General features: G+C 37.7%; 2 protein-coding genes and 1 long non-coding RNA gene across 6 annotated transcripts; 2 read left to right on the top strand and 1 right to left on the bottom strand.

Moving 5' to 3' along the window:
• Positions 1 to 22,641, bottom strand: LOC135114700 (uncharacterized). Of its 4 annotated transcripts, none has more exons than XM_064030624.1 (14): positions 22,425 to 22,641; positions 19,309 to 19,521; positions 18,144 to 18,422; positions 15,911 to 16,016; positions 15,640 to 15,673; positions 15,328 to 15,475; positions 13,767 to 13,876; positions 12,418 to 12,648; positions 12,063 to 12,228; positions 11,184 to 11,316; positions 10,732 to 10,879; positions 10,481 to 10,598; positions 9,512 to 9,735; positions 1 to 8,463 (listed from the first exon to the last, which is right to left on the bottom strand). In XM_064030624.1, the coding sequence occupies exons 3-14, from the start codon at positions 18,288 to 18,290 to the stop codon at positions 8,367 to 8,369; spliced, it is 1,662 nt and encodes a 553-aa protein (XP_063886694.1). In that variant the 5' UTR covers positions 18,291 to 18,422; positions 19,309 to 19,521; positions 22,425 to 22,641; the 3' UTR covers positions 1 to 8,366. The 4 variants fall into 4 exon arrangements, with proteins under 4 accessions (XP_063886694.1, XP_063886695.1, XP_063886696.1 ...); XM_064030625.1 differs by having other exon boundaries at positions 18,243 to 18,422; positions 22,425 to 22,638; XM_064030626.1 differs by lacking the exons at positions 18,144 to 18,422; positions 19,309 to 19,521 and having other exon boundaries at positions 22,425 to 22,640.
• Positions 11,194 to 13,816, top strand: LOC135114703 (uncharacterized). The gene is made up of 3 exons (XR_010275637.1): positions 11,194 to 11,332; positions 12,065 to 12,610; positions 12,784 to 13,816. It is a non-coding gene; the product is annotated as an uncharacterized LOC135114703 (long non-coding RNA).
• LOC135114701 (C-signal-like) lies at positions 19,244 to 25,111 on the top strand. The gene is made up of 5 exons (XM_064030629.1): positions 19,244 to 19,496; positions 20,594 to 20,645; positions 23,430 to 23,638; positions 24,249 to 24,398; positions 24,764 to 25,111. Exons 1-5 carry the CDS (start codon positions 19,356 to 19,358, stop codon positions 24,986 to 24,988), a joined length of 777 nt encoding a protein of 258 aa, XP_063886699.1. The 5' UTR covers positions 19,244 to 19,355; the 3' UTR covers positions 24,989 to 25,111.
• Positions 25,112 to 25,115: the final 4 nt, after the last annotated feature.

Here is a 25,115-nt window from a genome sequence, read left to right as displayed (position 1 = left end):
TACTATATGTTGTTGCACTTTTATTAAGGGTTCAATCATATTTACATGTCAAATATATACACAGGTCAAAACTTGTGGTACACTGTACTATAGGACGGAAACATCACAAGCATATTTAGGGAATGACCCATTAGCTTGCCAAGAGATGTACAGGACAAGGCACCTTGTATAAGAATGTAGGGTAGTGAACTGCTTGAAGGCTTAATATAACTGCAATCATCCTGTTATTAAGGAAATACTATAACTGGATTCCCATAATGTAGATGGTATCCATATAATGAAAGACTGCCTTATGTAACTCTTTTGATATAAAATTTGGTGTTATTAAGGTTATTGGGGTGAATTTTGGTACATGATCTCTGTTATGGGCACATGATATGGTTTGTATTAGTTTTGTAACAATCAAAGTCACAGCCTATGTCTAGATGGTGAGGCAGAAAGCTATGCTGTGTTTTTAATACAGTGTTAGCTTATGGTTATATCCTGAGGCTAACTGGTAATGTAATGATGTTAATTTTCCATGAGGAGTGAGGTGCTGTAGATTTATTACAGTACTGACCATTCAATGAAAGCTCAACTGAGCAAGTTTAGCCAAGTTAGTAAGCTGAGCATTGATTGGTTACTGCTGTATGCATGGTTCACTGATTTTTTCCTTTGTTTCCCCTTAATAGACACTAGTGTGTTTACTGGAAGCTGAAGTGAGTGAAGTGTGCAACACCTGAACATTGACTGGTTTTTGTTGAGTACAGTGCTTTTTATAGTTTTATTGTTTTACATTGATTTCACAATAGCTACATTTTATATTTTCTAAATACTTCAACAATAATAATCTCAACATTAAAGTCTGTAGACAGTAATAACCTCAACATCAAAGCCAGTATAGAAAATAAACAACACATTGCAAATATTGGTGTCAAGTATGAGAAAATGAGGCAGTGCTACCACCTGACAGCCACAATATACATTGTATCATCACTTTACCAGGATTATTATTGCTTTAAATGGTGTTTACTGAACTGATGGTGTTTGGTAGTATTGCTGAATGACTAACTTTCTTGAGGGCAACATGAAACGTGTTACATATTACACAATTTTTTTTTGTGATAGACTTGAATGTCGTGATTATTATTACTTTTTAGTAATTCGTGAATTGAATGTTGTGATTATTATTCTTTAGTAATTTGTGAAATCAGCGTACTACAGTAAAGACACTACAAAACTTAGTTGTGAATATACAGTAACATTCAACCAATACTTGGTTTACAAACTTTGTTAAGTTAGCTAACACAATCTGCTTGGTTCAGCTTCTAGTCAACAGACTATATAGTTATTGCCTTACAGGAGGGACCACACTAGGAACACTCAAATGAAAGCAATGCCGTAAACCAACAGGCTTTCATGTGACATCACAAATATGGTTCTTATTACTGCCTTACTCACTCCATATGATTGGTAGGGGACTTTAGGTAACAGCATTAGATACAATAGTGATTGCATAACTCTTCAATATTCAGCAAGACAAAATGTTAAGTGTGATGAGTTGAAGTAATAAATAATAATGTTTCATAGGAATGACATCTCCAGCAGTTATACAAGTCTTATGAACATGGTGTAACATGGTGTAAACAGATTTCATAGAGTGCTATTTCAGGAAAGCATGAAAAAAATATTTCACTTCTCATGTACACTGATGGTTTGATGAAAAATCTGCATAGATTATCATATACCATTATCATATTCAAGAGACTTCTTATGGAGATATAAGTTTCTAGTATTCATTCCATATCTATAAATATGTTATCACATGAAAAATACATTAAACATTACAAAATAATTTAACTTGCAATTTCTTCACTTGTATTATTAATGTTTGACAAAGAGATTTGAGTTCTGCAATCACCATTGTGTGTGTATGAGTTGAGCTGACAGCTAACTGTACAAACATCCATTATCAGAAATCTCACTGCTATGGCAAAGGTTTTTACTCACCCCAAATATGGCCTCTCTCTCTCTCTCTCTCTCTCTCTCTCTCTCTCTCTCTCTTGCTGCCTGTGGAGTTGTAGCTCAAGGAAAAAGTAGTGTTGATAGCAATACTGACAGGTAGAGACCAAATCTTGGTGTAGCATCACAAAGTATTAAGACAAATGGCAGAGATAAGTCTTATGACTGTACATGAATGACACTGGTAGCAAGCTTGTGGTGAGAGGATAAACTAGAATACAGTACAAGCTTTATGACTACACATGAATGATAGTGGTAGGAAGTTTGGGAATACTCACCCAACTGAGGAAACGTACGTAAATTTGTTTGACGAGCACTGTGCCCATTTCTTAGAATACTTCTGGTGAGGGGGGAAGGGGTGCCAATATATATTAAAGTTTTCCTCTCACCTCAAGCCTGTGATCATGGTAGGTTGCAATCCAAATCCTACTTAGCATGCAACATAGCATTTCCAACAATACCCAATTTGTTTTCCAAAGGAATACTTCAAGATGAACTCAGGCACTTCATACACTTACATTCTCAGGACTGGCTACCTCCTATAAAAAATTATACTGGCTACTAACAGAGTAATTCTGTCAATATGATGTAACACCACTAAATGACCCCCTCCTCAATTAGGTCTTCCTCACTGCAATACTAGTAAAGGATGCTGCTTGTGACGGTAGACAAATTCAGCAAACTGAGGCGGTTCCACACACTTTACAATGTTCAAAAATAAAGTTTGTGCTCAAACCAATGACATTTTGAGAAGCACAATAAAACCAAAATATGCAAAAGAGGTGGATTGGATTGCTCAAACACACAGTAGCTGTGGAACTGGCCTTTAGTGTCATTCCTATCATTATTGTACTATTTTAGTGTCATTCCTATCTGCTAGTGAGCCACTGTCATTATTGTATTATTTATCAGACTGTTTATTCAAACTTTTGAGGCTCCTTTATTTACCACTATTGAAAGATATTCAAATATAAAAAGTCAATCCTTTTCCTCAAGGTTTATCAAAAGATTTTTAGTTGTTACTAAAAAAAAATCTTATAAAGCAGTATTCATGAATATCATATCTATGAGTATAGATACCTTGCAGTTTTGCCCAAATATGAAATCAGATCTTTCTTGCATTAGTTTAATGATATATCCAGCATTTCCTCTTAATTCTGATGACACACTGCTTGTCAAAAGAGGTATTACTCACTTAGCCTTGTTATGTATTCATTGTAATAAAAGTTTCTTAGCCTTGTCTTGTATCCACGGTTGAGGTAATTGTATTTTACTAATACTGCAGTATTTTACTACTACTGCAGTGCTAACAATCTAATCAATTTTTGTGTATAGGGAGGGATGGGCAAACATACTGAATATGCATTCTTCTAAAATTTATAGATAAAAACTTATGTCACTAATATACCCTGTTGTTAAGAAATACACTTTAGATATACAAACAATAGTCATGTACCAGTTGTAATGAGTTATTTCTGGATTTAATTGTCACACATATGTTAGTGTTCTGAGTAACTGCAAAAGGTCATATTCCTCCTACATTACCTGTCAATCTTGTTTGGAGAAAGTGACAAATAGTTAGTGCAGAAATCCTTCATTTGCCTTTATACATCATGCAGTAAATACCCCACTTCCTGGTCTGCCCCACAGTCATAAAAAAATCATTATACCTTTCGTTTCATAGTGAAATATTAACTATAGCAATTACACTAGTAAACATTTCTATTAGTAATGTGTAAAGATGAATGCAAAGTTATTAGAATACATAACCATAGTACAAGATAAGCTGATCTGCAAGCCATGCTCTCTGCCTTCTTAGTACACCAGCTGACTGGTGCACTCAGAATGTTCTTGCCAATCACATTATCAGCATTGCATTGAGCTGATCTTTTTTAAGGTAACTACAAAAATCAGTAACAATAAAGCAGTGGCCTTACAGAAAATTATGGAAACAAATAACAATTTTAATGAGTGCATCCACATGGCAGTCAGCATGACAAGAGTCTTCTGTGACCATAGCTTATGAATATATTTAAATGTTATATTATTAATTTCCACAATTTTCTGAAAAGCAGTGATATCTTGAAAGTCAGATCAAGGCAAGGCTAACTACTATTGTGACTGAGTGTGGCAAGAGCATAATGAGTCGGTTGCCACACAGACTGGAAGAGGAGATGGGGGCATCTTCAAGTAGTTGTTGAATTACATATAGTAAAAATTTTATTGTTAAACTGAGGCTCATGACATTTGTCAGGAAAGGAGCAGACTGTGAGGTATTTACTGGGTGAAGTCTGGGCAAGAGAAGGATTTCAACACTGTGATTGGCTGCTATTTCCTCCAGTCAAGACTGGTGGATGATGAAAGGACATGGTCTTTTGTACTGCTGATTTTGAACTGGCTATATATAGAATGACAAATACCATAATTTGAGGCATGGTATTTGAGTGGTTAGACAACTGACAGAGTTCCCAGTTTGGAGTTGGTTATGGTCTATACCTATTTGTTAACTTACAATCACCTATGTGTTGTCATTCATACAGCAGGCAGCATGAAATTGTGCAAAAATTAAGTTGGTGCAATGTATGCAGCATAGCATGGTAAAACACACACACACTGCTGCTCGGCTCAACATTAATGTGAAGACTGTTTTAATTAAACCTTTTAAGATAAAACACTAGTGCAGTAATTCAAAATAGAGCAAAAAATAAAGTAATAAACAAGGGACACTGATGTGTGTACATTGTGTAAATACACAAGCATACATGGTATAATGTTTGCACACTGCCAGCATATACCAAAGTGGTCTCCCCAAAATGGGGTGCAGCCGAGCCAAGGCACACAACTTTAACAACATTCATTCACACCAGTCTCTTAGGTGCCCCCTTGGCCGCTGACAGAGAAGAGAAAGTACTTGTCCTCTCACTTTATGGAGAAAGTTCTTTAGTAATAAATGAAAATGACAATAGCTCAGCTGTTATCTCCCTGTGGTGTGTAAACATCCTATCATGCATGCTTGTATATGTATCAACATGGATATTGTACACACACCACAATGTCTGGAGTTCTTATTAATTCATTTTAAAATTTATCTTATATTATTCTATGCTAGTGTTTTTATTGTAAAAGGTTTAAAACTCTGATAACATTACTGTGAGACTTGAGTGAGCAACAGTGTGGGAGAAAGAATGTGTGTGAGAAGGCGTGTTTTACCACACCATGTTGTGCTGTACCAAATTCAAATGTTTTACACATTTTTACACTGTTTCCTGTATGGATAGTGTAATGCAAACGTGGAAGAACTAAAGCTCCTGTATGGAGAGTGTAATGCAAACGTGGAAGAACTAAAGCTCCTGTATGGAGAGTGTAATGCAAACGTGGAAGAACTAAAGCTAAGTCAATTAAAAATTAATTGGTTTATAATTTTGCATTAGTCACATATGGTCCAAAATATGATTAAACAAATACACACATAATTATGACCAACATATGAGAGGTCAGTCATAACAGAACTCTATTGTACGTTGACGAGTATACCAGCATCTTAACCTTTGCTCCTTCATTTGAGTAAGATGGGGGAAAAAAAAAAAGTACTGAGGGTACAACTATAAATATGGGCTTATATTTTCTAAACTGTAGGTAGGATAGTTCAATTACCACCTGTAGTGTAGTGTCTTGGCACAGGGAGCAGTGGATGTCCAATTACTCACATTCATGCACAGCTCTCACTCAGCCAGGCAAGGTGGCAGTAGAAGTGCCCTACACTTGGGAAGCCTTTCACTGGTGTCTACAATTGTGAATGACAAGACTTGGTCAAATGAAGGGAGAAGGGCCAAAGTGATATAAGGGCTAAAGGTGATATATGCACTAACTCCTAATTGGTAACTTTGTCATTTGTGTGATTACTCCACAAGTTGCCTCATATAATGATAATGTAATGTAACAAGAACTACACAATAGTTTCATATGTTACTCACCAAGCTGTTATTACAGTCTTTAATTTTCTCTCCCTAATGGCTTTGAAATGCTATCAACAGAACTATTATAAGAACATCACAAATCTTAGAAGAATAATGAACTGCATTCCAATGAACAAATACTACATTTTGAATATAAGGAAAACATATCTTTAGAACACATCCTATATGATTTACAGGGTACATGTAGCAGACAAATGAGTAGTTGCTGACTACCCACTAGGTTGAAATACCCATCACCCTAATTTTAGGATAGTATTAAACTCAAGACCAGTGAGTAGTACTTCTTAGCTGTATGTGACATCTATCCTTCCCCAAGAGCACATGATGACAACCCTCAGCTTGACTTAAGGTGGCTAAGAACTAAGACTTAAGGTGCATGACATCACTGCTTGGATGTCAACTCATGACTTACCATGCATTAGGCCTCATTTTTTTTCTTACAAAATGGAGAGAAGAAAAAAAAAAACAAAAAAAAAACAAGCTTCTTAGCAAGAAAATATTTCATATCGAAGCATTGCATGAAGCAAACACAAGCAAAAACAAAGATTGCTGGTGCTGTTAACATTTGTTTGTGCCCAAGTGCAGGATAAAGAAATTCATGATGGTAGATGTGACTTGCCTGAACATGCAGGTCACATGGCCATGTAGCCAGGAAAATATCACCTATGATGGTTCATGTTATCAAAATGCAGTCTTTACCAAAAGGCAAACTTAGACTCATTGCCAAAATTCTGAATTGTCTAAGATGATACTTTCACAAATTTCTTCACCCTGCACTTGGGCACAAACACTAACAGCACCAATAATTTCTTTTTTACAAACAAATCTTTAATTCATGTAGTGCTTTGATTCAAGATATTTTCTTGTTCGGCAGAAGCTCGTTTTACCTATTTTGTAAGAAAAATAAACAATGCAATCTAATACCTGGCAAATCACAAGTGGACACCAGAGCAGTGTCTCTCTTAGCCACCTGAGTGTTGCCATCATGTGCTGTCGAGGAAGAGGATAGATGTGACATACAGCCAACAAGTACTACTTGCCTGTCCAAGTCAAATACCATCCTAAAATAGGGGTAGTATGCATTATCTCCAAGTAGGTAGTTGGTGTCTACTCATTTGGCTGCTACTGTAGATTATAAGCTATGATACTCAGAATCCTGTCTATCATCAAATATTTGTAAAGTGCACCTCAATGCATTTGTCACAAGAACTTCAAGCTCTCTTGTTCTTACTGTACGTAATAACCAATGTTTCTTTTCAGTTAGCAGACAAAATGATTGCAGTTATATTGAACAGTAACAATGTTTAAACTATTTGCTGCACAAAACTGATGAGGATAAAATATAAACAAGCTGCCCAGTCAAAACATCCTGACAGATTGATTGCACTTAAGTGTAAGGAATGGTGTCAAAACATCTTGACAGACTGATTGCACTTAAGTGTAAGGAATGATATCCTCACTAATATATTCAACAATTTGCACATAAACCTGCTGCAGGCAAACTCCAAGTAGACTGTCTTGTCAAAAATAATCAAGTGAATCAGTCAAGGTAAAAATAACTGATTTTAACCCTGCTATCCACTTATAAAATTAGAAATTCGATCTGCTTCCACTTGGATTACAACAACCATAAATATTATTTAAGTTTGGCAATCAGTCTATAAAACAAGAAATTCAATCTGCTTCCACTTCAATTAAAACAACCATAAATATTATCTTATAATATTTCTTTGTTCCAGGACAGTTTTGTATCTATAAAGGTCATTTATAGCTGAAGAATGGGAACAAACTGTCATGATATTGGCAAGTACAAATCATCTGACATCTCTCAAAGATAATAAGCACAAAGGTGGTACAGCTTTCTTTAGTTTAGCTCTAACAGTAGATTGGGAAAAGCTGCATCTTTGTCCCAGCATTCTTGTTCTGCAGTAGAATACTGCAGCCCAAGTCATAAAGACGATTGTTTATTGCAAAGTCCTACAAAACGCTTCACCAATCAGCTGGGAGAATTTGTTAGCACGGTTAAATAGTCTTACTCAGCACCTAAAATACAAAATCACAAGTTTAACCCATAACAAAGTTATGAATATTTAGAGCTATTTGGAATGCATTACTTACCTTTGTTAAATAGACAGGATTATTTCATTATTTGTAATCCATTAATGTCCAAATATAAATCAAAGCTATAGAAATTTCTTATTTAAGTATCACCGAAAGTTTTCTTGAAATGGACTAAAGTACAAAGTAGTATATGTATCACAACTGCATGAACTGCCTCATGTCATGGTATATTCTCTATGGTGAATCCCTTAGGGAATGAAAAATGTTGCCTTGAGAACACCAATAAGCACAAAAGAAAGATGACTCACAGCACCCACAGGTGGGAACTCAGCCATTGAGAGAAGACTGAATGGCACTGCGCTGCTGGGACTGTCGACGACGCAAACTCTCTCGGAGGGAGGAAGGGATGTTGGCAAGAAATTCCCTATGGAAACAAGAAATGGATCAAAGTTGCATAATAATTTACAAATTAACTACATTCATTAACATGTTGGTAAATTAGGAATTTATGAATTAGGATATTTTCTCTTAACATTTAAATTCAGGCTAGATGGTTTCCTTCTGTAATAAATCAAACAGCATATGCCATTAATCACTAATATGATACTATGCAGAATATATGTCATTTTATGTCATTAACATACAAACATACATATACAACTGATCCTCCTCTAATGTGAATTTCTATAACAATTTTTATTGAACTTGGCCAAAAAATGGAGAAGAAAAGTCTCTTTCTACACGACCAAGATCCACTCCAACAACTTTTCACATTCAAAACACTTGCTCGCCTGCTGCCATCTCTCAGCGCCTCAGTCATGAGTAAGAGTGGAGGAAGACTCGCAAGTCAATCATTCAAAATCAATGACTTTTCACCTAAACAGCAGTTTAATTATTGCACATGTGGACTGACTGTACATACAATATGAAATACGGACTTCAAGTACCAAACAATCTAAATATAGTAATCTCTGTCAAGAATTGTTTACTTTCCCCTAGCACACTAAGCTAATGTGTTTTCCCTATAATTATTAGTTGTGCAAGTTTCATGGATGGAGATCACATTGAAAAATGTGAATTTAGCTATACTTGTAAACATAATTAAAACCATGCAACTGATCTTAATTGCTGATTGGTTGATATATGGGAAAGAATATGGATCTATTTTGATGCAGCAGAGGCATACAAATGCTGCATTCAAGCTCTGTTGCAAATATTACTTGCACTGTGTTATGGTAAGAATCATTCCTCTCCTCTAGTAGCCAAGGCAAAGATGCAAGTGAAACCAGTTGTACATTTGCAGATGCTTTGTCTAAGCTACTTCCTTTCTCAGGAATACCAGCAAGATACAAATATTTTTTATATACCTTTATCCAAAATTTTTCCAATATTGCAGTTATCACAGAAAGAAAGAATTAAATGTTGCTACATTCCTGATGTCTGCATTATCACATAATTCTTTCAATACTAACCTGAAACTTTGCACTTTCCCACTGTCTTGGGTGGGTGACATTGATGTTCTATCAGACCTACGACCAGCTGAGTTTCTCTTTGTCAAGTGGGTTTCTGAGTGAGCCTGAGTAGAGAGTTGTATCTGTTGGGTAAGCTGGTGAAGCTGCAGATCAAGAGCAGTTATATCTCCAATACTGCGACTGGCACCCTTGGCCTCAAATCTTGACTCCACTTCAGCACTAACCTGTGAGTGCCGTAACTAGGTTAGTTGAAAGCACAACTTAATCTTGGCATGGAGATGTATGGAAATATAAGTAAATGGCTACTGAATGTTATTAGATGAGAATGTTTTAAAGAAATATAGTGAAGGAACTGATTTTTTGAGTGTAATCAGAATGAATTAAATGCCAGATTATGAAATCAAATGAATAGCCAAAATATTGGATGTAACTACACTTATGTCTACACTGTCATCAATGCTTCAGTCAGTCACTCTTCAATCTCCAATTTTCTCATTGCCCAATAAGCAACTACTGGTATCAAATCATAGGGTTTATTTATTTGCTAGAAAGGTGTAAATTATCAGTGAGGTGGTCTGATAGAGTTATTTGTGGAACAAAGGGATATAACAAAGGTGAGAAAAATCTTATGGTTGGTAATCAGGATGGGACTAGAATTAGCAGGTTAAAACTTAAAAAGTTAAATTTTGAAAAATTGGTTCTTAAAAGAGTGATAATGACTAGAATAGACTCGTAATGAGATTGTCAGTGACAAGTCAATAGGGAGCTTTAAAAAGTACTAGACAAGTGAACAGGGATGATGAGTATAGGCACATTTTATAAAGGGTATAGGCACATTTTATAAAGGGTGTAAGACTGCTGGCTTCTTGCAGCTTTTCCATGTTCTTACATTCCTATCAATAAAAATTACCAGTTTCCTTTATGAAGAATGTGATCTTTATGTAATGAGGCTTTGAAAATATAGAATACCTGCATTAGGTCTTGGAGGGAGAGTTCTTTGCGTAAGGATTTAGTGGACGGAGGCAGGCGGGCCACATCAAGCTTCATGATATTTTCCAAGGCCAGGCGCAGCAGACCCAAGCTTCTCCTGTATAGGCAAAGTTTTGTTTTAAGCAAGACTTTCACAAAGAACCCCTTATCACCATCATTACATAAACCTCACTTCTGCATTCAGTGGGAAAAAAAGTTCCTGTACCTTACATCCTTATCACTTCTCTTACCAGAGAGGATCATCTTCTGTGACTGAGAAGACAAAGTGTGTCATGTAGTAAATGTTGGTGACCAGGTTGGAACACTGAGCCTGCACCACCACTGTTGTCAGCAGAGCCACTAGTTCTTCCTGGCTCAAGGCAAGCTCTGGCTCACCCTCTGTAGTATAAAAATGAGCATTTGAGTATTACAAAAAGTAATATATATATATATATATATATATATATATATATATATATATATATATATATATATATATATATATATATATATATATATATATATATATATATATATATATATATATATATATATATATATTATAATCAAATGTTCATTATCATAATAGATTAACAAGAAGTCATACATATGAGACATGAGAAAATATAATGCATGCTCTTGAACTAGAATGAAGTAGCTTATATGATGATTTACATCCAAGGCAAAGTACTTTATTTATCACCTTGATCCTGATATTGGTGCAGAGTGACTCTGGCTTCCTTGGCCTGAGCCTGAATCAGGTCAATGGTGGAGTAGACACACTGGAGCCGTCCCACTCCACTCTCCACTGCAGCCATGGAGGCCATCTCCACAACCTTCATGGAAATACCAGTAAGGTTCCAACTTCTCCACTACCATCCTCATTCTATTTCTAATGTTAAATATGTGGTAAGTTACCCAGAATTCAGAGAAACTAATACACAATCACATGAAAACTGTGTACTGTGGAAAACAACATCCCTAACAGTTGCTCTGCACAAAACATCAATCACTCCTTAAGTTTCATCAACTATCTTCATCTTTTAAGTTTAATGAAGTAGAATGATTCCCCAGGTTTCCAATTTCAACAGGATAAGAGTTCTGTGACCAATCTTGCATTTGACAATATTCTGACCGAATTCTACATTTGGCAATATTCTTTGTAAAAAAAAAAAAAAAAACATGGATAAAGCATATATCAACATCAAACTACTTGTATTCCACCAGACACTGATTGTCATACAGTCATCTAAATGCTAAAACATTGGTAATATAATCTATCTTATCTAAGGTTTTCATACAGTCATGCTGGTTTTACTTTTTATTTACTCCATTACTTTCAGTGCACACATGTATTAGAATATGATCATATAAAAAAGACCAGCACTTTCCATTACTTTATCATGTATAGCTTCATATATTTTCAAACTAAGAATATCTGGCAAAATGAAACAAAAAGAAGCAATGGTTCACAATGTCAATTTTTAATGTGTTTTTTATGACTAATGTTATTTAGTAGATAGAAGTCCTAGGTAACTTTTGTTATTTCTCTACCTCATTCACATTTGTGTTGAACACTTACAGCAGCAGGCAAAGGAGTGTAGTAGTTTGGGGGCACACCAAGCTGGAGTGCTGAAAGATTGGCAAGGCGAAGATGGGAAAGTCGCGTCTTGACCAACTGATCCACCACCTGGCACCTCTCACACACTAACCACCACAGTCGTTCATGCAAACGGCCGCCGACGTAACTGTGAAAACATTGAAGTTTATCTCAAAACTAATGTATCTGGAAACCAAAATCTGCATGTCTCCCAATACTCAAGTTAGATGACATACCCTATAATTAGAACACAACTAAGAAAATTCTTGGTAACAGTATAATAACATATTTAATGACATAAAAAGTATAGAAATATAGTTCAATAATTGGGACATACTAATCCAGAGCTCTGAACAATAGATCCTGGAAACTAGTGTGGGTTTGGAGAGTTGGGGAGTGTCTTTTGAGGAGGTCCTCCCAGCACTGAATGAGTAGATCCTGAAGAACATTCTGCATCTGGTCAACATCATTGGCTGGGTGAAGATGCTGAGAGGCATCTCTAATTCTTTGCTCCATCTCACATAGCACAGGTTGGTGGCAGGAAAACTTTTGCAAAAAATTTTCAGCTCTGAAAATTAAATATAGCATGGTAACATCACATCAAATTATTATATTTTCATTTTCTCCATTAATTTTCATAATATTTGGAATTTTACATATTTTTGGTTAACAGTAAACACTTTCTTCAATCTTTTCATTTCAGAAGAATTGGTTCAAGATCCCAAAGCAACACTGTACATATACTAATTCATTTGGTTAAGATTTGGTACACAAATCAACCAGCACCTCCCAAACTAAACTTTTTTTCCTATTGGGGTTGCCACGGCAGATCATCCTTCTCCAATATGCTTGGTCTTTGCACCTTCCTCTGTCACACCCACCTTTTGCATGTCTTCTTTCACTGCATCCATAAATCTCTTTTTTGGTCTCCCTCTCTTTCTTCTACTACTTATAATCTCATCTTGAAAATAGTTTCAAGCAAACACTAACCATCTTACAAATCCAATGACAAGTCTCTCTACATTCAACTGCATACACCTGACTAAATGTCCACATGATGGTGACTACCCAAGACAAACCCACCAGGAAAAGAAAACCAGAGCTGAGTTACAGGTTAGTTTTTAAGATCTTAGAAGCAAAGAAAGAGATCTGGGAGTAATAAAATTAATCCTAAAGAAAAGTGAATACATGTACAGTAAATGTTAATGAAATTATAAATCACTAGTTCGTAAACATTCCCTTGGCCTATAAGCTGCTGAGGGCTTATGGGTAACTGCCGTGTGTGTGTGTGTGTGTGTGTGTGTGTGTGTGTGTGTGTGTGTGTGTGTGTGTGTGTGTGTGTGTGTGTGTGTGTGTGTGTGTGTGTGTGTGTGTGTGTGTGTGTGTGTCTGTCCCTCTCAGTTCCGGATCTTATCAGATGAGAAAATATGAAATTGTCTATCAATGCATTTCAACTAACATATACATACTTCATTCAAACACTCACCTTCAACTCACCTGTTTTGTGCTATCACCCATCACACATGTGGTGTATCATCTACTCCCCTGTAGACTGTGGCTTAACCATCACTACATTTGCAAAACCATGTCTAATAATGTATTGTTCAAATTTGACAATTTTAACACCCAGTAGCTTATTCACTACCCAAGATTCATATTCTACATCATATAAGAAAAGTTTCTTACTGAGCAAATGAAGTGATGGAGGAGGCAGGGAGGTGCTGGATGGCCTTCTCATCTTGATCAAGGCCAGTACTGAGCAGAGAATCAATCAGAAGAAGATGGATAACTTTATCCTGATAAAACAAAAATGTGTTAGATATATATATATATATATATATATATATATATATATATATATATATATATATATATATATATATATATATATATATATATATATATATATATATATATATACAGTAGGGTATGCAACAACACAGTTGTTATAACATACAACTGCAATAACGCACTGAAGTTTTAGTAAATATTTAATTAGAATAATGAACCAAAACTGGCACAACGAACTCGCTACTCATGCAAGCACTGGAATCTTAATAAAATTTAATCACAATAACAAACTAAAACTTGCAAGACTAAGTCACCAGCTGTGCAAGCTACTGCTCACCTACCACCACCTGTCCCTTCCTCCCTTTTTTCCTTTCCTTTCCCTTCTTTCATCTTGTCTCAAACCTCCCCTTCCACTTGTCTGTCAGAGATAAGGGAGAAAAGAGTGATGCTCTCTCTCTCTCTCTCTCTCTCTCTCTCTCTCTCTCTCTCTCTCTCTCTCTCTCTCTCTCTCTCTCAACCTCATTCATTTTATGTAATTTTTGCTTCATCCTTTCTCACTTATATGCATAATTCCATTTTCATTTCCAATCAGTCTCATTCTATTTAGCAATCCTTAGGATTGTTCTTTCACAGAATGAGAGAGAGAGAGAGAGAGAGAGAGAGAGAGAGAGAGAGAGAGAGAGAGAGAGAGAGAGAGAGAGAGAGAGAGAGAGAGAGAGAGAGAGAGAGAGAGAGAGAGAGAGAGAGAGAGAGAGAGAGAGAGGGGGGGGGGGGCTCCATCTTAGGCAGGATTTACTGTATGCATACGTGTGACACTGACAGTAGGTAAATGTGACCAATACTTGTCAAAGCAATGCAAAACTCGTGGTGATAATGCAAAAAACTCAGGATGGTAAGAATTTAGGACTAGGAACAAAACTCAGGAGGGTACTGGTATTTGTATTTGGAGGGTATTTGTTGTTTTATCTCAAATGTAGTAATGCAAATGTCCTCACTTTTTTTTTTTTATAGTGGAATTTATCTTATGCAATTTTCTTGTTCCCTGGAACCAATTAATTTTTCCCTTAGGTTCTTCAGTTGCTATAATGCACATTTGCCATAATGAATGCTACACTGGAACGAATCATGTTTGTTGCTGCAAATCCTAATATATGTATATATATATATATATATATATATATATATATATATATATATATATATATATATATATATATATATATATATATATATATATATATATATATATATATATATATATATATATATATATATATATATATATATATATATATACACACACACACACACACACACACACACACACACACACACACACAATTACTAGGAATGAAGAATATCAAAGGGAGTCAAAAGAAATATATGTGTACAATTATTTTTTTACCAATGCAGTTTTTAATAAATAAATAAATGAACTGAAATAAAAATATCTCACCTTGACTGTCACCAGGTACTCATTGAGCACAGTAGCCTTGGAGACCAACACCTCTGATCCCTTCTCCTGGTTGGCTAAGATAGCTCGAGATTCTTCTCCTGCTATCTGGTACACCACACTTTCTCCACACAGTGCACTCACATACTGACTGCCATGTGCATAAGTAATAAAAATATATATTGTCAAGTTACTCAACCCTAAAGTAGCTTGTTACTACAAAAAATCATTCATATTTCATTATAGGTTATGTTGTCAGAATTACAATACAAAAACTGGTAAGAATGACAAGAATGTATAAATACCCATACTTACCCTGGGGTTCCGCATTGTCTTAAAGCATGTGCTTCTGTGGAAAGCCAAAAGCAATATTTATCTAAATGCTCTTATTCACTGAATTTACATCTCCTAAACAAAATATATAATAAATAAAGGCAAAGATTTCAATTGAAGGGCTTCCAATGTTTCATATCTAAAACCTATTCACATATAAGCAATGAAACACTGAGCTACTGGTATGTGACAGAATTTGAGATTTACAGAATTATATTCATAGACTTCCCACAACACACACTCGAATACTTACCCACAAGAGGTAGAGTGAATGTCACACTGTGGAGAACAGCCTGCTGGGGAATGCAGATCACCCAGCTGGGCTCACACCAGCCAGCCAGTTCTTCCCCATGATGTTCCTGTAAAACAAAACACACTGCTAAACAAAAGCCTCCCTGAACATTGTTTTAAATTTCATGTCATATCTACCTCCTGTCTGGTGTCCTATATTAGATCTTTCAGGTCTTGCAGTTAAGTCAGTAAACTGTAATTATTTGTTATCTATTTCATAATTCCTAGTCTAGTACAACGGTACTGCGAGTGCATGGGGCTTGATAGGTATTCAGGTGCACAGGTTTAAATCCTGGCCCAAGGTTTGGCATCCACTTATGGTACTGGTTTCCAAATGTGAAATAAAATTCCTCTTAGAAGCCACTACCCTAGCCCTGATTTACCATGGAAATTTAGACATAAAACTTAAAAATTAGTCAATTAACTAATTAATTGAAAATAAAATTAAACATCATTACATAAATAAAAAATAATGATGTATTGTTGCTCATTCCTTCCTTCCCCCTCACCAGTGTGTCTTAAGTCTCAACATTGCACTGACAAGCTACATCAGGATGAGTGGAAAACAAGTTATCAAAACTTATTGGTAAATTAAATGTCTACAAATACCTTTAAATTTGTCTCATTATTAGATACTGTACTGTTCCATAGCTTATAAAAAACTTAGGAGATTTATAGAAACACATCCATGACTGCACAACACAGGCCTTCAGCCCATATTCAGAAATGCGTTGCTCTCTCACCAGTACTATTTTCCAAGGCCAGAGAGGTTAGCTGGGTTTTCTGTTGATAATGCAAATATCTTGTTAATCTAGCACTACAATCATAAAAACATCCTTAAAACCCATGTTACTTTAACTAGAGCCTTTTGAAAGTAATGGAGATGAGGCACAGAAGTGTTTCAGAATGCAGTCATTCAAAGGAAGTTGAGCACCCCCATTAGTGCCTGGTTTGATTAATAATCACCCATGGGATTAAACAGAACAGTGATTCCATCTTTGGCCTCTTCAGATGGGGCCACTTAGCAGTGCTACTTCTTGTGGAGGCTTCCACACACTGTCACAACCACAAAAGAATCATGCTGCAGACAGTTTCTGTAACTGTTCATCACTGTGCCTGCCAATCATTTGTAGCTTACACATGCAGCTGCAGCAGCACCACTATCTTACCAGTGTGTGGTGACTACAGCACTGTTAATGCCCAACTCAATTTGAGTGTCCCTAACCCAACATTGCATACCTGAGCATGACAGTCACAAGGTACTTCTGTAGAGATAAGGAATTGCTGAGGGAAAATTTCAAGATTTGTCAATGACACTGAAAAGTGACCATATGTAAAGGATGTCATCAACAACTGGAAAGATACACAGAGCTTCAAAATGCATGTTAGCAATAGTGCCACCAGTGTTCATAAGCAGTGCTGCTGAAGCGCTACCAACAAACCAGAGTAGTGTTGCCAAAAATTAATAATAAAATAAACCATTGTTCCTCTGAATTGTGAGTGTCAACCCCCTAAATCTCATTCACCTATGGTCATCTGTTGGTCACCCAGCCAGCTGTTCTCCTATGAAAAGAGCTCAGAGCTCATAGTGACTGATCTTTGGGTAGGATTGAGACCACTCACACATCACACACTGGCACAGTGAGGCCACAAGCCCTCAGGTTACATCCTGTACCTACTTGGTGCTAGATGAACAGGGGCTACACATTAAGAGCCTTGCCCATTTGCCTCACCACACCAGGGACTTGAACCTGGGTCTTTTGGTTGTGAGCCGAGCGTGCTCTGACCCCTACACTATGCAGTGTGTACGTGTTGTTTTCCATGCTGGAAGTTCACAGCTGGCAGGGTCAATGGGGAAGGGACGTTCAATCATGCATGAGCAGTCACCCAATCAGCATGAGCGATAGCTAAACTGCTTTAGAACTCATTATGCTGTGACTGGCTAAATTATCACTCCCCATAAGTATACAAGTGAATTATTCACATATCCACGTTCCTCTCAAGGTAGCTCCACTTTATTTCCAGGAATCTACGAAACTGCCTACATTTCATTTATACCATATATCCATTTGTACCCTTTTAACAATATTCTCTTCAGGAAAGAGGAGCTGTCAAAAATAGGAGTCTGTAAGCGCCACACGCTATAGTAGATCTGGCAAAGTAACTCTGGTGCTCCCAGAAAAATATCACACTACCTTTGAAATCCAGGAATACAGTGTTGCGTGTATGTTGGCGCAGCAGTAAGTGTGGGCACACCTTGCATCACCTGCCAGCCCTGGACGACCCGCCCTCACCTTGATATGTCTGTAGAATGTGTTGGTCTCGAGGGTGTCATCAGTCATTCTTCCTCCCACAGTAGGCTTATGGTCATTATATCTAGCAGCCTCCACCACACCTCTCACGCATTTCAATCCACAACCGTCTTGTCCACAAACATTTTCTTCACGTGCGTGGTGTTATGTTGTCCCGATCAGCTGGAATGTCTATAAACACTCAGGCTTCCCATACTCTCGTCCTCCTCGGAACAAATGCTAAATATTGCCCGTAAAAAATAACTATAATGTCCATATTGAATAATACTGTATTAATGAGCTACACAACCTAACATCTTTCAAATTATTAATTAGATTTATCAAAATTAATTACGTCGCAGAAATTGTGCCACCTGCTCTGGAATGTGTGGGAACTTTTTCCATTATGATAATGGAAGTGACAGAAGCACGGTCAAATTTACGTATATTGGATTCAGTCAAGTATAGCATGCAGGTTCGTTCAGCTGGTGAACCACTCTTAACTCCTAACGAGAATACAACGTTCTGGACACGAGGTATCCCAGAGTCTAATTAGGTCGCCACGAATCCAGCGTCCTTGAACACAGTAGAGGTCAAATGTATATAGACCCTCCTTGTTAGGCAGTCTGCTTATGCCATCGATACCCCTGCTCCGTGATTTCTGGAGAGATTCTTGTCCTACGTCGCCAAGATATCCCGCATTCCATTAAAGGTCTTGCACATGCCGCACAGTCACCTAGATCTCCATTACTCTGAATCTTCTCGCCCAAAACAGCTCATGGCACTGCTTAACCATTACATTAAAATATATGAAAAAAAAAAAAAAATCATGCCTACTTTTTTTTTTCTTTTAGACAGCTTCATGAATTAAGATCCGTATGCTGAACGAGCAATCAACACATGAGAATATACACAAAGAACCACTAAACATTTAAATTACATACTTCTTCCTCCCTGTTCTACGCCGACACAAAAAACAGCTTAAGGCGTGCTGGCTAACTGGTAACTCAGACAATGGACGCAGGCTGAGGTAGGTCGTCCCGCTCAGATACAGGCAGCACCGACTCACCATTCCTCATTCCTTCGTGGGACAAGCAGGAGCCTCATCCCCAGACCATGGCAAATCCACTGTCCCGTACAGTAATGGTGACAGGCAGCAGCAGGGGCCTGGGCCTAGAGATCGTGCGCCAACTTGCTGTCGCTGACAATCCTCCGAAGGTTATAATAGCAACGTGTAGGAATCCTGACAAAGCTACGGTGAGTATGCCATGTACTTACTCCACTGTTAAAAAAAAAAAAGTGTTTAGCATTACTTGCTAGGAGCAAAATGAATAGCAAATGATTCCGTAAATGAACAAGACAATTTTCATCCATATTGTATAACTGTAGAGGAAACCCCATCAGTCCAACTGCAGCTTATTGGCGATCCTTTTCACATCACTTCCTATGGTGTTTTGAGCTCTAAGATTATGTACTTATATTATCATACATGTACAAGGAAAAATAATGTTGGGAGGCTTATAATCATTACATGGCTGCACCACAGGACACAGGCTTACGTAAGGATAGGGAGTAGAATAGAAATTAAAGTAGCGCTTTGAGGATCTTGGTGGGAGGCTTACAGCCTGAGAGTAAACTTACCTAAAATTGTCACTGCCCAGGCCAGGGAGTACAGGCAATGTTGTAAATGGCGTTTGTATCTGCTACATTAATGGCAAATAACAATAACCCAAGTATATCGTGCTAGACACCCTATACACCCATAATCATTGTCTGGATGAAAGTTCAGAGTAAGCCGAAATTTTTATTAAGGTTTAGAGAACCGAAGTTGCTATACAACATGTGTTGCGGTACCTGCATTAATGAAGCTCACCAAAGAAGGGATTATTACCTTAAACTTGTTCTTAAAATGTGCATTGAAGCTCAACATAATGATTCGTTTGATGAATGTAGACGGATATGGCCACACACTAGCTCACAAAGCGGTTACTGGATGAGTAAGAGGTTTCACAGTAATGTAGTGAGTGCAAGAGAATAACGATTTAGGAATGGGGATGGCCAATAATAATGGCTAACAAGTACTACGTGTGTGATAAACAATCTTTTCTTGCCTTATAGCTTGTCCTTCCCAATATTTTATTAGGTATTTGTACAAATTTTTAGCAGTTTTGGAGAGAGAGAGAGAGAGAGAGAGAGAGAGAGAGAGAGAGAGAGAGAGAGGCGTCACCTGTAGAAGGCTATGATACCACAAGACATTATTATGGAGGCAGGGCTACAGTGGATGGGTTTACCCAATAAATTCATACCTGTACACGCTTTACAATTCTTCACTTACGCTCCTCTTTCCCTCGCAGGAACTGCAGGCCTTGGCACGGGATCACCAGCAAATTAAGGTGATCAAATTTGGTAAGTTAATCAGAAGAAAGAAGAGGTGAATGTATATTTAAGTGGAACAGATAAATTCTAATAGATCCGCACGATTGAGCACTGCTTGACTGGCAAAACTGACCGGCATCGGGATGCCCGTCCCGCGCTCGTGATCCAGCGAAAACACTAGATATGGCAATCTGCGAGGTAGTTTGACCATCTGCTGTCCGGTATAGATGGACAACCCGTGTGCACGACTACACACAAGCTTTGCCACTCCGAAGGGCACTGTTCGATCATGTGGACAAGGCCTTACGTACAGTACAGCGAAGAAATTATATATACAGCAGGCAACCATCTGTCATTTTAGAGAGAGAGAGAGAGAGAGAGAGAGAGAGAGAGAGACTGCTTGTTTATTTTATTTATTTTTTTTTTATCCTCCACAATAAACACGGAGTGATGATAATTTTGAGAAAAGGTGACTAACATCGGATAAAAGGAACCATAGCGCGAGGTAAATACGATCACTAGTGTCGCCCATCACCACCACCACTATCGCCACCACGACGCACACTCCTCCTGGGCGCTTTGTGTCAACGTACGCCACCTTGTATAAACCTAGCCTTTGTGTGTCTCTTCTGTCGGCATTAAGCGCGTCTTGCAAAAGAAAGATGAAAGAACGGTAAGTAGCCGTACAAATTCCTCGGACAATTCTCATTCGCCACCATGTTCTGAGTACAAAAAGTGCCAAGAAACGTAAGACAATGAGGACAGCTTTGTGTGACCAAAGGAGACAGTCGAGGATCACATCAAATGTATTAGTAATTTTCTCACGTGGCTGACTGTTCACCGCCCGTGCCACTACATTACAATCTACAGATTAATGGGTGAAGCCTCCACCCCATGCACTGAGTAACAATTGAAACATTAATGAATCCTGTGATATATAAATGGATTTATTAAAGCAATGACGCTGCTTTTTAGCGTTGGAATCAGTAAAGTTTTTTGTTGATGGCTTAAAGTTACACACGAGATTTAGAAGTCTCTGAGCCACTACTTACCTGCCCAACTTTTCTCCAATTACTTATTTTATCCTTTTTTTTTTTTCGTAATTACTTACGGTGTTTAGGCGGCAGATTGGTCGTTCTAGAAATTTAATTTTGTACGTGTAACGGTAATCATTCCTCTCATGGCGTCCTCGTGCTGGATTGAATGTTGTTGTTCTGTATAGAAAGCACATATATTTTATGTCACCGTATAAAGAACTACGTGGCGTTAGAAGAACGCTATTTTTCTTATGGAAATACCACAGGTGAAGTTTCAGCATGATCTAAGATAACTACCGTTCACCCCACACAAACTTCCAGTCGTTAGAGGTTTATCGGCTTGTCTTCCAAGGTCGCTTACTTGTTAGGCGCAGAGTACTGCCAAGGGCAATCATGTGCAATTCATGTGCAACCTTGAGGGCGACTCTGGCACCTGGGAACCCACGGCCATTTCCCTCACTGTGCTGTTCACTCACTGTGCTTAGTTTTGTACACTAAGTCACACGCGCGTCAAGTACCTTGGGGCACTTTTTTCTTTGTGCATATAAGGACGAGATTTCAGCTATTCTATGCCTGAAAGGACCACTCGTATTAGCAAGGTGCTCTGTCTAGGAACATCTTACAAGACGTCCCTGTCTCACGCATCTTACGTATTAATGAGATGATAATATACTCGTACGACAATGAGACTGCCATGTCTTCTTGACGTCATATCTGAGCTTCCTACTGAAGATGTAACTAATATAACAATGGCACAATAAAGTCAACGTACCATAACGAAAGTGCCCCTTACTACAAGCATCCATGTGTTCTATTACACCACCTTCCAGCATCTCTGTCTGATTTCAGCACACCGCACCGACACACAAGAGGCGCGCCTGGCGCAGGCTAAAGGTTGAGACAGAGTGACTTTCCACTGTTTAAAGGTTGTTTCGATTCGTGTATCGAAGTGCTCAAAACCACAGTATTATGTTCGAATTATTAAAGCGGTGAACTAGCTCACACATGCGTATAAAACATTATATATATATATATATATATATATATATATATATATATATATATATATATATATATATATATATATATATATATATATATATATATGAGGTAAACAGAGATACACTAGAGTATCTTCATTTATTACTTGCAACGTTTCGTTTCACCTTACGCAGAAGACATCGTCAGGCATTGCACGGCGTGGAGGTGTTGAATTCTCACCAAGTAAAAAACCAGGCATGTGTTACATCCTCTGAAATCACACATGACTGATTTTTAACTCAGATAGGACTCCACACCTTCTCCACGCCGTGCAATGCCTGATGATGCCTTCTGCGTTAGGTGAAACGTTGCAAGTAATAAATGAAGAAGATACTCTGGTGTATCCATGTTCACCTCATATATATATATATATATATATATATATATATATATATATATATATATATATATATATATATATATATATATATATATATATATATATATATATATATATATATAGATAGATAGATAGATAGATAGATAGATAGATAGATAGATAGATAGATAGATAGATAGATAGATAGATAGATAGATAGATAGATAGATAGATAGATAGATAGATAGATAGATAGATAGATAGATAGATAGATAGATAGATAGATAGATAGATAGAGATAGATAGATAGATAGATAGACAAATAGATAAAGAGATAGATAGATAGATACACACACACACACACACACACACACACACACACACACTCTTGAAGACCCATGCTGTGACTGTGAACAGATGTGGTGGACTACAAATCACTGCCAAGTGTGGTAGAGGAGGTGAAGGCTGCGGTGGGGAGTCTGGGCCTCAACTTGCTGGTGAATAACGCCGGGATCATGGAGAAGTGCTCTACACAGATGTTCGGTGTGCCTCTGCAAGACCTGGAGCCGCAGATGTTTCGGAACGTCCTCGAGACCAATACCATTGCTCCGCTCATGCTGATCAAGGTGTGTGTGTGTGTGTACTGAGACCCGAGCTGTGCTGCGTGGCACGCCTAATGGGGTTCACGAGTGTTGACGTATTTCATCTAGAGGCTGATGTAGAGCAACCTTACTTCTTCGTAAATTGTAAAGGGTTAAGTGTTGACGTATTTCATCTAGAGGCTGATGTAGAGCAACCTTACTTCTTGTTCGTAAATTGTAAAGGGTTAAGTTATTAGGCGCCAAGTTTCTGGTTATTCGCCTCAGAAAATAGTTGTTTATGATTAATATTCACCTCCGTTTATAAGTAGTTGGGGCATTCGCCTCACTTCTTACTGTTAGGCACGATTATATATATATATATATATATATATATATATATATATATATATATATATATATATATATATATATATATATATATATATATATATATATATATTAGTCTAAAGTGTCGTCTTATATTGCAGCAAATGTGGGTTTTATCCTCAATAAATAGCAGTTTAGCAGTTCTTCAATAGCCTCACTGGTCTTAATCAACATTTTGAACGATAGGTTTATAGTTAGCGAAAATCTTAATTTCCATGCCTTGTTTTTATTTGCTTACTGCTTTTTTTTTTTTTTTTTTTTTTCGCAGGCCTTGCTTCCCCAGCTGAGGGTGGCGGCGGCGGCGACGAGTGGGCCGGCGGGGGCGCCACGTGCGATGGTGGTGAACATTTCTTCCATTATGGCCAGCATGGGCACCTTTCTGGACAGGCACGGCATATATGCATACCGCTCCAGCAAGGTGAGCCAGTCTCCCTCTCACCATCACTTACCGACACTCAAGGTCGCAGCCACCCTCCACCCCCTCCCTCTCACTCCCGCCGTTACCCTCCCTCTTCACCTCCACCACCAACGCCATCACCAGAAGCATCATAATATCTGAGCAGACATGTGAAGGAGATATTTATAGCAAAACAACACACAAATAGTGTAACAAAGGGAAACTTAAGCTGTAGCGTCCGAAGAAAAAAGTGTGATAACATTGAATCAATATAACTTGCTGATAATCATATTCCTTAAAAAAGAAAAAAAAAAGTAAGGTTAGGGAACAAATCATCCCAATAAGTAAAAATACCGATCCTGCCTGTTAACCTACCCTACACACAGACGGCTCTCAACATGGTCACCAAAATCCTGGCTGAGGACCCCGAGATGAAGGGCTTGCTGTTCGTGGCGATACACCCTGGGTGGGTCCGCACCGATATGGGCACCACCGTGGCGCCGCTCAGAGCCGAGGACAGCGTCTCCCAGATGCTGCGTGTGGTTGCGAACATCAATGAAAAACAAAACGGCGTCCTGCTCAACTACGACGGTTCTGTCCTGCCGTGGTGACTGTGGTGGTTTGTGTGGGCGGCCTGTCTGCATGAGCCCGTCGACGTCTTACTGGGGTTGACGTTACTGATGGTACGACACCCATTTAACTGTTCTTGAATGAATAAAAAGAATAAATAAAAATACA

This window comes from Scylla paramamosain, chromosome 28 (assembly GCF_035594125.1).
Source record: "Scylla paramamosain isolate STU-SP2022 chromosome 28, ASM3559412v1, whole genome shotgun sequence".
Lineage (NCBI taxonomy): Eukaryota > Metazoa > Arthropoda > Malacostraca > Decapoda > Portunidae > Scylla > Scylla paramamosain.
This window is presented reverse-complemented; position numbering and strand designations above follow the sequence as displayed.